This window comes from Bactrocera oleae, chromosome X (assembly GCF_042242935.1).
Source record: "Bactrocera oleae isolate idBacOlea1 chromosome X, idBacOlea1, whole genome shotgun sequence".
In the NCBI taxonomy this organism is placed as follows: Eukaryota; Metazoa; Arthropoda; class Insecta; order Diptera; family Tephritidae; genus Bactrocera; species Bactrocera oleae.
Window position 1 is genome coordinate 32,346,160 of NC_091541.1, and position 15,762 is coordinate 32,361,921.

Below are 15,762 nucleotides of genomic sequence, written 5' to 3' on the forward strand. Positions count from 1 at the left end.
TGCTTAAACTATACTTATGCTATCTTAGATAGACATCAGTGCCATCTACCAGGCTCAAATATACTTTTGAATAACGGGCAGCGCAGTCTGCCGGAATTCTTTGTAAAACATTCGAAAATTAACAACTACTTATAAATGAAAAATTAGTTAAATAAACATTTTCTAGTGGACTAAATTGTGAATCTAAACCATCCTCGAATCCCCTTAAACTCACACAAAAAATTTAATCAAAATCGGTCCAGCCGTCTAGCAGGAGTTTAGTGTCATACACACGCACACAAGAAATGTATATATGTATAAAGATAAAATATACTAATATATGTACATATATATGCAAATTTAATTTAAAAAACTAATAACTCATATATTCCGTTATTATTGCAGAGCTTGAAAAGTGGAATAGCGGAGTTAAAAACGTTTACTATGTTTTTCACAATCAAACAAATATCGAATCGGAGCAGAATGTAACTTTTGGTTTCTCAATTGAGTTTTAAAGAGAGACAATTATAAACAGACAAACACAAAACATAACTACCTAAATGAATTTAATTTAACGTCATCACAATGTACCTATTCACTGCACTGGACGAAAAAACGCTACTACATCTCAAATTATTGCTAAATATATCTACTTTGAGAAGTGTGAAAGCAACAATTAGAACTATAAAAATTAGAAGACGTACAATTGCCCTGACTACAAAAAGAAAATACAGAGCAAAATTACAGAAGCATAGCACCGTTGCTTATTCTAATGTAAATTTATATACAATAAGAGTTCAACTATCTCTTCCCTTAAAATGTCAAAATAAAACCCAAACGGATTTAACTGTTAGATATGGATGTATGATAATCATGAGTAAACCTTTATAACCTTATAATCATTTATCAAAAATTACTACCATATAAGAAAATACAGTAACCCAACAATCAATCATTGCAGCGCTAAGTACTGAGAATTGAAACGTACGCTAAACTACATCCAAGCAATGCAGAATATACCAACCTTGTAGAGGGTATTAATATCTACGAAAATTAAAATAAAATCTTTAATTAAAAACTGAAGAAGTCGATCTTTTACTAAATATGTAAATTTATACATATGTATTTATTTACATAATTTTACAATATGAATTATTAGATGTAATTAAAGTACATATGATAACTGAATTAAGCGTCCAGAGCAAGGCTTAAATATGACGGTAAGTAAATAAATATATTTATATATATATATAATAAATATGATTATGTTTTTTGTTTATACAGTCTGTGTCTATATTATTATTATTGTTTTGGGACAGAAATTCTCACTAATAGGGACATGTCTACGGCAAGGCAAACGCCAAAGTTGACAAACAAGAAATTAGGGGCACTTTAAATATTTTGCGCTCATTGATAATCATATGCTATAACTAAGTTTAATTGAAATTTGAAAAATCGAATGTTCTATTAAAACAACTTTCACAGTTCCTTTCTACAACATATTGGATTACAGCATCAAACAAATTCTCCGTTTAGCTCGATAGATTTGATCCCATGATTCCATAACTTCTTAAACCCGTCTGAAAAATAAGCTTTCTGTAGGTCTTCACAATAGGCCTCGTCCTTATTCCACTAAAATTTCTACGCACACAGCTTTTTGGAGTTTGGAACTTAAAATTGTGGTACGGAGCGTTGTCATGATGGAAGAGCACTTTTTTCTTACTCTGTGATCATTTTTCCTTTCTTCAATTAGTCGATGTATATCACACCTGGTGAATCCCACAAAACGGTGGACATATCTTTGCCAACCTACAGTACAGTCTTCATTTTTTTGGAGCAAGCTCTCCGATAAAGTCCACTTTACTCCATCGGATTGCGCTTAAACAGCGTCACACATTGCTCTGAAGTGATTCTCTTAAGAGTGGGTTGTTAAAAACCAACGTGCAATCACGTTAGCACTTGTTAAACCAATTTTCGACAGTCGCCATCGAAGGAGAAGTGTCACCACTTTCTAGTTTTATAAAAGCCGTGGGCAGGACTGAAATTTTTACAGTAATAGTCCACGTCATAGTATTACACAAAAAAAATTGTCTTGCGATAGTGGCACTATCGCGTAGTGGGCTAAGTCATTATCAGACTGGCTTCCATATCTGACGCGAGCCATAAATCTAACGAAAATTTTGCGTCCTTTCCAAATAAACGAAGAATTTGAAAGTTAGACGTATTACCCATGTCCCAGAGTGGACGCTCCTTTAAAATGAAATAATGTAATATAATAATTTTAAATACCATAATACTAATCGAAATAGTAGTCTCGCTTAAGTTAAATTCTATTGAGATACATATGTATATGCGATATAAAGTCATCCAAAGAAACGTAAAATAAATTTCGTTATATAATTTTAGGAACAGTCTTGAAAACAATTTCATTCATATTTAGCGCTAAACCATGTTATAGTTAAGAAAACATGTACACTTAATTTCATTTAAATATCCAATATTGAAGGTTTAAAGCCAACCGGAAAGTTGGAAATCACTATATCGGCGATGTTGGAGATAGAGAGACGTCCGGAATTTATAAATTATGCCAGCGAACATGTTTCCACGCAATTTTTTAAGATTGTTCGCCTATATATTTCTGAAAAATCGGTTGTATGGGAGATATATGGTATAGTTGTCCATTTTTATTTATTTTCACTGTCATTGTTAAGTATGTATTAGAGGACAAATCTGTAAAATTACCTGCTCTTAGTTTTTTAATTAAAGGCAGGATACCGGAATATAAAAGATCTGAAGAATCGGTTGTACGGGAGATATATGTTATAGCTGGTCGATTGCGAATCGAAATTCACCTACTTATGTATTAAATTTCATTCGCCTACCTCAAAAACTGCCGAACAAATTTGTATATTCCCTGAAAGCTGAACTACGGCTTAAAAATCGCTGGCTCAAAATCGGTTTATGACCTATAGTTTTTCGGGCAAAATTAATATCAAAATTCAACTACGTATTAAATTTCATTCGCATATCATAAAAACTGACGAACAAATTTTTATAGTTCCTGAAATCTAAACTACGCCTTAAAAATCGCTGGCTCAAATTCGGTTTATGACCTATAGTTTTTCGGGCAAAATTAATATCAAAATTCACCTACGTATTAAATTTCATTCGCATATTATAAAAACTGACGAACAAATTTTTATAGTTCCTGAAAGCTAAACTACGCCTTAAAAATCGCTGGCTCAAATTCGGTTTTAGACCCATAGTTCAGGTTTTAGACCCATCATCAGGCAAATTGTTCAGAACGATCCGTAGAACAGTTATTTCGTTATACCTTGTTTTGATCTTCCTTGCCATGCTCCTATCCATTCGCCGTATAGACAGTACATGGGTTTACCAGTCCATTACGTTTTCAGCCGTACACAACTTTTGGTAATCTCGTCCGCTATCTTATTGTCCTCGATGCGTTTGTGACCTGCGACACCCTCCACTGCTGCCCTGACTCTCAAGCTTATCGCGATCTTTGATTGTCGCTTGACTGTTCACGTAAATGTTACCTCTGTAGTTGCCTGCTGATGCATTAGAGGCAAAATCCACGCCCTAATAGCAAAGATCACTGCTTGAAATATATTGCAGCTTGGTCCGGCAGCTTGAAAGGCTACATCATGTATACCCTGCACCAACTCCGTCCTCCATTTTTGAGCCTTGCGTATACATTTTTAATATGTTGCTCGCAGATAAAATATCTTTACGCCAACCACCTCTTTCTATATTTGCTTTGGACTTTCTTTCCCAATTTAAAATTGAGATCATGTAGTTGGTGCTTTCCACACCATCATTAATTACCGAGCTATGCCCGAAGGTTCTCTATGTATGCAGTCATTGAGCGAGAGTTGTCTCGCATTTATCGAAGGGATCCTACTATAGGCGTAATAATTAGTTGAATTTCTTCCCAAATAAAAGCATTCTTTCCGACATAGATTTTAATTTGTTTTTTACTAATACATAAACTATTTTTTACGTATGAAAATAACTTTTTGTACAATTTATATATATACTGTATTTTATTGTAATACTACATATTACATATTTTGCAGTCTCATTCACAAAGCAACTACTATTACAACAATGAAAACGATGCCTTATCCTGCAATAGCCGACCAATTAATAGCACTTTACATAGAGAAAGTAGTAATGAGCAATATAAAAACAACGTTGATATATATAATTACAGTAATACAAACGACATCACCAACGGCTCCAGAGGATCAAGAGACATTATAATGCAGCGGAAGTCTTACGAACCTGGTAGTGACGTATACGTGGATAGTAACAGAGAATGTGTGAATACATGTGGAGGTGATATCGATTTATTATTACAAAGGGGTGCCACAATATCAACCAAATCATTAACATCTATGACTTTGCAAAGAGACTATAGTAATGGGAGCAGTTATATCATCAATGACAACCTAAACGATCAAAATCGCGTATACAATAGTTACATTAACGATAGCTATAGGAATGAAGGCATCGTAAATAGTACAGCTTATTGCTACAATATTCCCATTAGTACTATAAGTGATGAAAATACAGTGGGATTTAACCACGATACCAGTGGATACAGTGCCGGGTACACCAGTTGGGAGAATACCCTCCATAATGATGAGTATCTTAGCGGACGACATAAATCCATTGGCAGTACGAAAGTATTGCCATGCATACCAACGGAACAAAGCAGCGGCTGGCGGGATGGTTTGTATGAATATGATGACATGAAAATGCAAGCACAATGTTATGATGCGAACATTCCTCTAACGAAATCATCTATATTACCGTTACAAACAATAGGGGCGGTACGAATGTCACCCAATGTAGGTGCAAATGAGAGCCTCACTAAATCATATGGCGGCGCGGTTGCTTGTTCAACTTCGGATACTACTGTGTATAAAAATATTGGTATTAAGGAGGGTGCTAAAGACCTTGCTTGTAGTGGTCCGGCGCCCTTGCGTTTATTGCCACAGCTTCATCTTAACCAGGAATGTGGGAATGTAAATCGTAGGAAAACAGTAGACGGTCATAATACTGGGACAATGATGTCTTTATCAACAGAAATTACACCGACGACTTCAACTAATTTTTGCAAGGATACATGCGACAATACGACAATAATAAAAAACTACGGACATATTTATGGCAATACGTATTATAAAAGCAGGAATACCTCCGCAGTTTCAACTTATAGTGAAACTTTATTGCAACGGCAATATGTATCGATGACACCCCAATGCAATATGGAATACGATGGTTGCAGTACATCATACAATACTGCGTACAACAATAGTAATACAGCTGACATGGCGGCATATTCCGCAGAAACAGCACAAAAGTTACAGCTACAGCAACAACGCAAATATGCAATTATGATGGCAATGACTACGGCGTCTGTGATAGCGTCCGGCGAAACGCGTGTGCCGGTGAAACGTTCTATCGAATGTAATGTGACGACTCATAGTGAAAATGTGAACGTCGCACAGACTGATTCTGTAGCATTAAAAGCTCAAGCTTTTGGCGGCTATGATATTTTTAGTAATGAAGCGAATACTACGTCGTCAAGTAATATTCTACGTAATACAAGTTCGTCGGTTACAACCCATTTGACAATGAAAACACCATCAACGCTCACACTAACGACTTCATCTAGAAAATTGCCAAAACGTCTACCCACACCAAAAACAAAAATTAATAATAACAATAGCAACTGCCACGACAAAGTGAATGGTGTTAACAAGAAACTACCACAATTACCATTTGAAAAAGAAACACCGACCGCTGATAATGTGGACACAGTGATGTCGCAAGTTGTGAATATGAGCGATATGTCTGCAGTATCAACGACAAAAAGTACAATAGAAACATCGCAAATTAAATCAACTAATGCAATTGCAATAACAACCACATTCCCTTCATTATTGACAGACACATGTAGTGCATCTAAATCAATAACATGTATAGAATCATTAACAACATCAACAGCATCAGTATCATCACCAACATTAATAGCATCGTATTCAACATCATATCTACCATATATGTCGAATGTAACAGCAACCAAAGCAACAAGCAATGCATGCGAAACTACTGACTTTACTTCAACAACAAATGGTAAAAAACATTTAACAACAATACCGTCGCCAACTTCAGCGAAAGATAGTGAAGTTTTTGCGCATAGCAAAATTAACAGTTACATCAGTGTTTACAATAACAATAACACCTTTGGTAAATATGATATTGATAAGGAAAACAGCCTCAATTACAGCAATAATAATAGTGTTATCATATCACCAACATCAACTGTATTATCAGTAACAACAACAATGCTAACGAATACAACATCTTCGCTTTCAGGCGATCATCCTTTTTATTTCAAGCAACAGCCCGGTTTTTTTACAAATATGAGCACTAGTAGCGGAAACATTGATGATAGCATTGCGTTTAAACATTCTAGTATATATGCTAATGTATATGATAATTTTTTACAGACAACTGCATCCACATCATCCAATTCGCCACCATCGTCGCCTTCCATAAAAATTCCACCAAATACGTGTAATAAAGTAGTTAATCCAACATTATTAGAGACCACAGATGCCATTAAAAGTACAATAGATCGCGCAAGCGATATTTCATCAATAACTGTAACGCCATTAACCACGCCATCATCAACATCAACAACAACAACACCAACAACAAAAAGATCAGTCATGTTTTTTCCATGTAGTAGTGACCAAAGTAATAGAATTATACGTAATGTTAAACCTAATGATAACTTAAGTACTAGTACTGTCGTAGGACTCAAAAATAGTATAGCTATGAGTACCGATGAAAATTCATTTGCCAATACTTATAATCTAAATGCTAAGGGTATATTTGATACAACAATGTCTAAAATTTATGATGAATATCTTAAAAATGCTGGTGAAAGTTATTTAATATCGACTGCAACAACTTTATCAACGTTAACAACAACAGTTACCACGTTATCTGTGACGAGTTGTGCACCATCAAGTACAAGCATAGCAGTTGCAACAACATGTGATACACTCGAGTCACGGCCTTTCACATTAAATACGTTATATAAAATATCGGTAACACCAACAACAACAGCTTCTCCTGTAACTTCATCGTCGTTTGATGTCAGAAATGCCTCGAATCTAAAAACGTTATCAACAACAACGGATTCAACTACGCCATTTATTGGACATGATGTGACATGGTCAGAAAATTTATTACAAAATGATTCTCATAGCATAATCACAACCACACCATCAGTAGTAACATCATTGCCCAATAATAATGTTGGGCCATTGCTCACAACAACTGTTGAATTAGCGAATATGGCGATAACGACAACAATCAAAAACACAGTTAGTATCGCTGACACGATTACGCCAAAAACGTATACGGATTATTTGGCAAAGTATGAAATGCCAATATTATCAATGGTTGATAGTAGCGGTGGCAGTTTAAACAGTGATACAACAAACCTAAATATAAGCGACAAACTCTACAGTAAATACTATGCAATGTTGCATACATTTGATATGAATGCGTATACATTACCCACAACAGATGTAAGCACTATACCAAATGCAAACTTTACTTCCCTAAGCGAGGCTAGCGTTGAAAACGTTATGACTACTACTTCAGTTGCCGCAGTAAGCAAGTACGATAATATTTCAGAGACGTATAAAGTGTCTGGCGATATCTGTTCATTGACAACATCAAAAACATGTACCACCACAACGAAAACCATTTATAGTGACGACAGTATTACATTTTCATACCCAATCATAAATAAGAGCGTTGATACAGCTATTACAACGGCCCTGTCAGCATCAGTAACGGTACCGTCACTCACTTCGGCTTTTGATGATAGTTTTTACGATAGCTATAATGTTGATTGGTCATCGTTGGCAGCACTTACCACTATTGACAAATCGAATACCGAAATGTCAACAAAGCCTGAAATAGCAACAACCGACATAATGGTTTATAAGGATGATACCATTACAACCGCTGCTAGCGTTAGCATAAGCGGAGGTACACAAGGTAGTTATTATCGCCCATCTATGCCAACAAATGCAGATGCATATACAAAACAAAGCTCAGCAATAACTACTTTATCAGTTGCGGACACAACATTATCGCCACCTACACTTAATGTTACTGATAAGGCTACTGGTATGTTTGGTGGTATTTCTAAAGGTTTCAAAGGCGGGCTCGACGGTGTGCTTAGCAGTGTAAATACTGCAACAGCCAAAAGTGATTCAGATTCAAAACAACAACAGCCGAAAAGGAGTGGATTCGGATTTGGTTTGGCCTCGAAATTCGTTCCAAATGTAGGTGGCTTGTTTGCCGGCACGACGACTCTCGTGCAGCAGACAAGCGCGGTTGTACAACCAACAAATATAAGTGTCAATGTGACTAGTACAATTCCAAAAATAACTACAACAACCACAACATTAAATACGACCACACTAATGGATAGTTGTGGTTATGGTTCCTACGGTAGTACTACAGTTGCAACTACTCTTGAAGAGACCAACGGGCAAATAAATAGTTGCGCTGTCATCAGTAACTACAGTGAACCATTGTATACGAACAGTCATGACGATAATATGATATTTTCGTATGATATGAGAGACAATGCTTTACATGGTCAGCAGAGGCAATCTGTAAAATCTGATGAAATGATGTTGGCTGCTTCGCACATGATGTCTGAACACATCGGAAATTATGGTAATATAGATGACATTATGTACGTGCAGCCACATGAAATTCATTCTCTATTGCCTTTAAGTGAAGTGGTGAGAAATGATATTAGAAAAACTGGCCTAAATAGCTATGCATATAAAGTTAGCTATGATGTTGCTGATGTGGCGCCTGTTGCGGCCGCGAATGAAGAATATGGCCAAGTTAAGTATAATGAATATGTAGCGGATATACACCAAGCTGTTGATGATATGGAAAATGTTTCTCATGTAGAGCAAATCAACGAAGAAATGCATGTTGGTGTAATTGATGGTAGTATGATTAGTACATCAGGTTATGTTGAAAATGATATGACGACTACATATTACCATCCACAGCAACAAATTAACCGCGAACATACGCCACAGCAACAACAACAGCAGGAGGAAGGTCTAAATAACACTAGATTGCAAAATACATCGTCACTTGCGCAAAAGGCTTCCTCATCTCTCTTACCAGCGATTTCGAATCTCACTGCACATGTAAATAACCAACGACCACTTACAAGCAGCGCAAGTAGCACCAATAGTAAGCCATCGTTAACAGTGAAGCCTGTTAAGCCTAGCACCGGTAGTAGTGGTGGTATGTTTGGTTCATTTCTAGGAAAAGCAGCTGCTGCTGTACAGTCTGCAACACAAGTTGTCAATCAGGCTACCACATCCGTACAACAAAAGGCTGCAACAGTTATAGCGCCTTCATCAACAGAAATAGCTGTAACGACTGCAACAATATCAACAGCATCGGTTGCAACAACTAATCATCAGAAAAAATTGCTTTCACAACAAAGCACAATATCACCAAGCTATTATTCTGCTACCACAACAATGGCCGAGGATTATGACAATAGAAATTTGTACAACTACAAAAATAATGTAGAAACAGCAGAAACAACAGTTACAGCAAGTAACTCAATGTCTGTTACAGATGCTGCAGGACGACAATACACCAATTACATTTTGCATGGTAATCAAGATCAACTCCAAAAGCAACAAAACTGTAAAATATTGCCGTCGGTGCCCACAGCTGGATCCACAGGTAAAAAGTTGCCCGCCATCAATAGCAGTAAATCCGGGTTTTTAATAAAGCAACAGCCAACGGAAATCTACGACGAAGATCTAATTATTGATCTAGTGACTGATACCAGTCAACATCATTTGATCGGCTCCGCTGATGAACATAACGATTTGCTCGACGACGGCGAAACCGTCGACGAACTAAGTGAAAATAATTTGAGTAATATAGATGTAGATGATAATGATGATTTGGATTTGTATTCCGTTGATAATCGCATTGGTCGAGAGCTGAGCCACAAACAGCAAAGCTTACGACAAATTCAGCAAATTTATGACATCGATAGTGAGCAGGCTAATTACTACTCGGACCCCCAGCTGCAGGAAGCACCGTCGGATTCCCAACAAAAGTTGTCTCAACATCTCCAACGAGGCTTAGCTACCAATGGTTATTATGAGCATACAAATGGTGGTTATGATTATCGCGAGGATTATTTTAATGAAGAAGATGAGTATAAATATCTTCAGAAAGAACAGGAAATACTTTTTCAACAACAACAGCAAAACTTACTGAAACAAAAACAGCAACAAAAATATCAATATGAGGATTCTAGCGATATTTATATGGAAGATAATTACCAAAGCGAAGACAGTGGCAATTATCTAGATGAAAGTTCGAGCAGTAGTGTTGTTGGTGGAGCGGCAAACGCTTTAGCAAGTAAATTACATTCAATACAAATCGCTGAAATACCAATTAGTGGAGAGCATGATAAAATGTTGAATGATTTGAACACATTACCTATTGTACCAACAACAGATAACTCCTCTGGTATGATCAATGGGAACGCTGCTGCTGCTTTACCGTCATCGTCCCATCAACATCAAATCAAAAAACAGGATAGCATAATTGTAGAGGAGGATGAAGAAGACATGTTGCTCAATGATATCGGTGTCAACAATAGTGTAATATGTAAAGATCAACAGCCGCATAGTCGTAAGTCAAGCCATGAGTCACTAATTGAAAATGAAAATGACACAATGTGCGAATTGCCGTCCATTCCCGCTGTAACACCCAAGAAAAAAATCCTCGTACGCGGTGAAACCGAGGAAGTGGTCAGCGGGCACTTGCATATGCTCCGCAAGTCAGAGATTACAGCAAAGCAGCGTTGGCATTGGGCCTACAATAAGATTATAATCCAATTAAATGTAAGTATAATAACATATTACAGAAATTCATCATATTATAGCAGTATGTAATTAAAATTTATATCTTTAGTGCTAATGTTGGAACAATTCACTTTAGAACAAGTGATGAAGGGGTAAGTTCGGGTGTAACCGAACATTTTTAAATCTCACAATTTGCAAGGATTAAAGCCGGGAAAATATTCTCAGGTATTGGCTCAACCCTATAATAAATGTCGCGTAAGAACATTTTCAAATTAACATTTATTATTCGAAGAAACTGAATGGAGTACAATAAAATTTGGTGTCTTATTAGCTTATGTATAATATAAATCGTAGACTCACTCAGTTTCATTAGTACATTTTGCTTGGTGTCCGAAATATTTATTAAAAAACCAAATAAAATAAATCAAATGAGGATCAAATGTTAAAAAATACAAATAAAATGAGTTTTCATTTTTCTCCAAAAATATTTATTTATTCATCAATTTCTATTTTGTCCCTTTCAATGTAGTCCTCCTCAGATATAATACACTTGTGCCAGCGTTTTTTGCTCGAAGCACTTATGCACCTTTTGGTATGCCCTTGAGCTCTTTCAGCAATTTTTTTTGGCCTTGGCTCTCCTGAGCATTTCGATTGGGATGATTGGACTTTGGTATTATATGCCCATGATTCGTCACCAGTTATGACCCTGATCCTTTTAAGCAAATCTGGATCGCCGTTGACGTCATTCAACAATTCCTGAGCGATGCTCATGTGACGTTTTTTTTTGGTTAAAACTCAGGAACTTTGGAATGAACTTCGCTGCCAACGCTTCATGCCCAAAATTACCGAAAAAATTGCATGGCGTCAACAACAACCGATTTGCCGACATCTTCAGCAAATTTCACAATTCTCTATAACAATTTCCTTCACTTTCTCAACATTTCACAGATGAGTTGTTGATGTCCAGGGGCGTCCAGAACGAGCGTCGTCATTCACATCTTCTCGACCATCTTTGAAAAGCTTGTACCACTTGTAAACTGCCGCTGTCGACATTTCAAGTATTTTTGAGCATTTATATAATTCCATTTTTCACACAAAAATGAATGCAAATTCTTTAATCCATTTGTTCGAGTTTACTAACATAACAAAATAAAAAAATCGATAATCGAATGTACATAGCCCGTGAAATTTGAAAATTCACCTTAATTTTTGAACAGACCTCGTATGTGATATAAGCTAAACCAAATCAGATAAATTTAACATATTGGGTATACGTGGAAAAAACAACCAAATAGTGGGAACTCATTATATTAGGGATATGAGGTTTAGGCCAAGGTCTGGACGAATTCGACTTATATTAAACAGCAAACCACATTATTTTTAAGAAATCTATTAAATTTAATTAAAATATTATAGTTTTCGGAACAAGGCTGTAGTATATTTCATTTTATACGTTCCCTTAGCTTTGATAAGACGTCTTACTTATTGACCGATATAAACGCTATAAATTCAACCGGAAGTTTTAAATTCATATATTAGGTATATAGGAAAAGAATTAAATGTTGTTATCCATATCAGGCACCGCGACATATTATTTTCGGAAAAAGATGCTCTCTGGATGGTTATCATCTGATTTAACCTATTTTCTCAGTGCTTGAGGAAGTGCCAGAAAGACAATTTGGTTGAAGTAGCTTTAGCGGTTTGTGAGATATACGAAACCTATTGAATGGGGCCAAGCCCTCTTCTAAAAAAAATTTAAACCACATATGTCCATATATGCGCCAAAGTCCTGTACTAAATTACAATTTCGCATCTTAATTTTCGGCTTTGTTATGACACTTTATAGGTTTTCGATAAACGGCATTTTGTGTAGCAAAAGTCGGACAGCGCTCATACGGAATGGTACACGTCCAAGTTTAATCAAGATATCTCAATTATTACTCAAGTTATCGTCTTGCACGGACAGCCAGTCACTCGAAATTCAACTCGTCTTGTCATCCTAATAATTTGTATATAACCTCTATATCTTTCTTGATTGGTTTTATGTGATACAAACAACCCTTAGGTGAACAAAACTGTTATGCTCTGTAGCAATATGTTTTGAAAATAAAAATTATTTGGGTTTAATCAGGGATCAGACGTTTTTTAATATGAATGGGTATAGTTTTTGTGGCTAAAACCTGAATGGATTAGTCAAATTTTTTTGCTCAAAATTATTTTCTTATGAATGGGTAAAGTAAATGAATAAAATATAACGAAAGGTGGAAAGAGATTTTGTGGGTAAAACCTGTATGGATTAGCAATAGAAGCTCTTGGAAAAAAATCCATTATTTTTCCAATTTAATTGCTTTAGTAATCTGTATTTCGCGTTTATTAAGTGCGATCTGGTTAGGCTAAATGGCCTCAGAAAGATAAAATTTCATATATAGAAGCTCTGGGAGCTATAGCTAATAGTCAGAATTTGGCACCAAGTGATTACTACCTGTTCCTGTCTTTGGCGAATGATTTTGCTGGTGAAAATTTTGCCTACAGCGAAGCTTGTGAAAGCAAGAAAAAAATTTTACTTCGGCTGCACCGAAGCTATAATACCTATCACAGGTTCAAGTTTTCTTTCAAGAACTTGATTTTGGTCGGTCAGTATGTATGGCAGCTATATGGGATAGTAGTTCGTTATCGGCGGCGGTTGACCTTTTTTTTGACACTAGGGACGAGGATTTCTATATGAGTGGACAAAACGGTCGGTGAATATTTGACTTGAATCGGATCACTATGTTTAACAAAACCTTCAATTTATTGCAAAAATAATTAATTTATTTTTACGTACCTTTTTATTTATATGTACCTTATATTTCGGATTTATACATTAAAAATTAGAGACTGAGTGTGGCACGATCCACTTTGAAGTTAATTTTGTTTTATAATGGTTGAAATTTGGAACATGATCTTTTTCCACTTTACAGACATATTTCAAGCATTTATAAATATATTAAAATAAAACTAGCGCATATAGCGCTCACGAAATTTTTAATCCTGATCCAAAAATAATGGCAATCGGTTCATATATTTTCTAGTATTATATACCGAATTTGTATAAAGTATTTCAGTCAGTCACCTGGTTATAGGGATGTCAGATTAAGCAGCATAAAATCGATCAAATTAATTAAACTCATTCATATATATAACAAAACGGTTTAGCTGCTTTCAAAACAATTTTTCATTATCGCGACAGCGGAATTCACATTATATTCAGCAAACATAATATAATATAAAATATTTTTCAAACATTTCTTCACGGAGTGAGGCACAGTGCAATAAATAATCGAGTTGTTGCAGTTACAAATATAGGACCCCATACAGCGGTAACATTGGCGGTAACCTTATTATATCAAATTAAATTTAGCCTGATAAAAATGGCTTTGTTCCCACCCGTCAACGCTCAGTCGAATACAATAAAGCCGAACCATATATGTACATATGAAATAACGTTAGAGTGTGTGATAAATGTGCTTACATAATACATCGCTTATACATAAGTATCTTATTGTCTATATATAATATATACCTATACAATATACACATGCCAATACATACTGTTACCGATTGAGTTGGCAAATGTCAGAAAGTCATTTAGTTGGTTTATTCAGTCAATCTAGCCGACATACTTGGCAAATTTTTTCACGCACTTTCATGTATATAAATATATAATGTATAATGTTTCAATATTTGCAAAGAATCTACGGTAATCACAAAACGATAAAATCAAATCCTAACGAATGTGCTAAAATTGCAATAAATGACAATGAACTGGAATTTATGTCCACAATACCATACAGATCAATTAGTACATCAGCAACCGCTTCAACCCTACCAGTGGCATCATTAACATCTGCAGAACGCACACGAAAGTTTAGTATTTTATTGAAACATCGACTTTGTAACACATCCTCAGAAAAATTGTATGTAAGTTGGAAATTTGTATAGTAGGTATTTCAATATAATACGTCTCGTCTAATGTGTTTACGCATTTCTAAAATATGTTAAAACAAGTACGGAAGGGCTAAGGTCGAGTGAAACCGAACATTTTAGTATGGCTAGGTGGATGTCTGACGTCGCACCTAGAGATTTTATGAAGCCACCGCGACTAAATCCTCCCACTCTTCTATGTCCTCTCTGAGCCACCCCGTACTTCTAATGAAGTTTATCAATTAAAAAAGATTTATATATGCAACTTCCAAAGCATCGCCAAGAAGCCCACGACCGATTATTTTTCTATACAAAACCATGCATTCGCATTCAAGATTGTATGGTATGCCCAGTCTGCTGGTATGTCTGCGAATAGTTTGGTGCCTGTTCTGGCTAGTTCATCTCCGTCACAGTTACTAGTTAATAGATCAATACATTCTTTCATTATCTTCGATTAAACCCTAAGAGTCTCTAGTGATTTCAAAGCCGCTTGACTATCTGTAAATATAAGTATATCCAATAAACTACGTTCACTAACTTTTCTGAGGTATCTTACATATTGACAGATATATTCGGTATAAAGTCAACCGGAAGTTTGAAAGTCTTATATTAGGTATATGAGGACTACGGGTGGTATTGACTAAATTTGATCCATTTTTGGCATTATGATATATTATTAAAGATGCCTTCTGAGTTTCATCAAGATACCTCACAGATTCATCAATATGTAAAGTATAAAGTCATACGTAAGTTAGAAAATATTTATATTTATATTTGGTATACGTTATGACATTTTATATTTTTTCGCTTAACGGAACTTTATAAGCGT

At 35.6% G+C, this 15,762-nt stretch overlaps 1 protein-coding gene across 9 annotated transcripts in view; it reads left to right on the forward strand.

The window, feature by feature from the left end:
- The window catches only part of unc-13, a 138,951-nt gene that overhangs the window by 7,711 nt on the left and 115,478 nt on the right, over positions 1–15,762 (forward strand). For 8 of the 9 annotated variants that reach the window (XM_070112493.1, XM_070112503.1, XM_070112491.1 and 5 more), the window contains 2 exons: positions 385–1,199; positions 4,077–11,009. In XM_070112493.1, coding sequence (XP_069968594.1) covers positions 1,194–1,199; positions 4,077–11,009 — 6,939 coding nt within the window. In that variant the 5' untranslated portion in view covers positions 385–1,193. Of the gene's footprint in view, positions 1–137; positions 287–384; positions 1,200–4,076; positions 11,010–15,762 lie in introns of those variants that run through there. The other variant, XM_070112495.1, reaches the window with a different exon arrangement.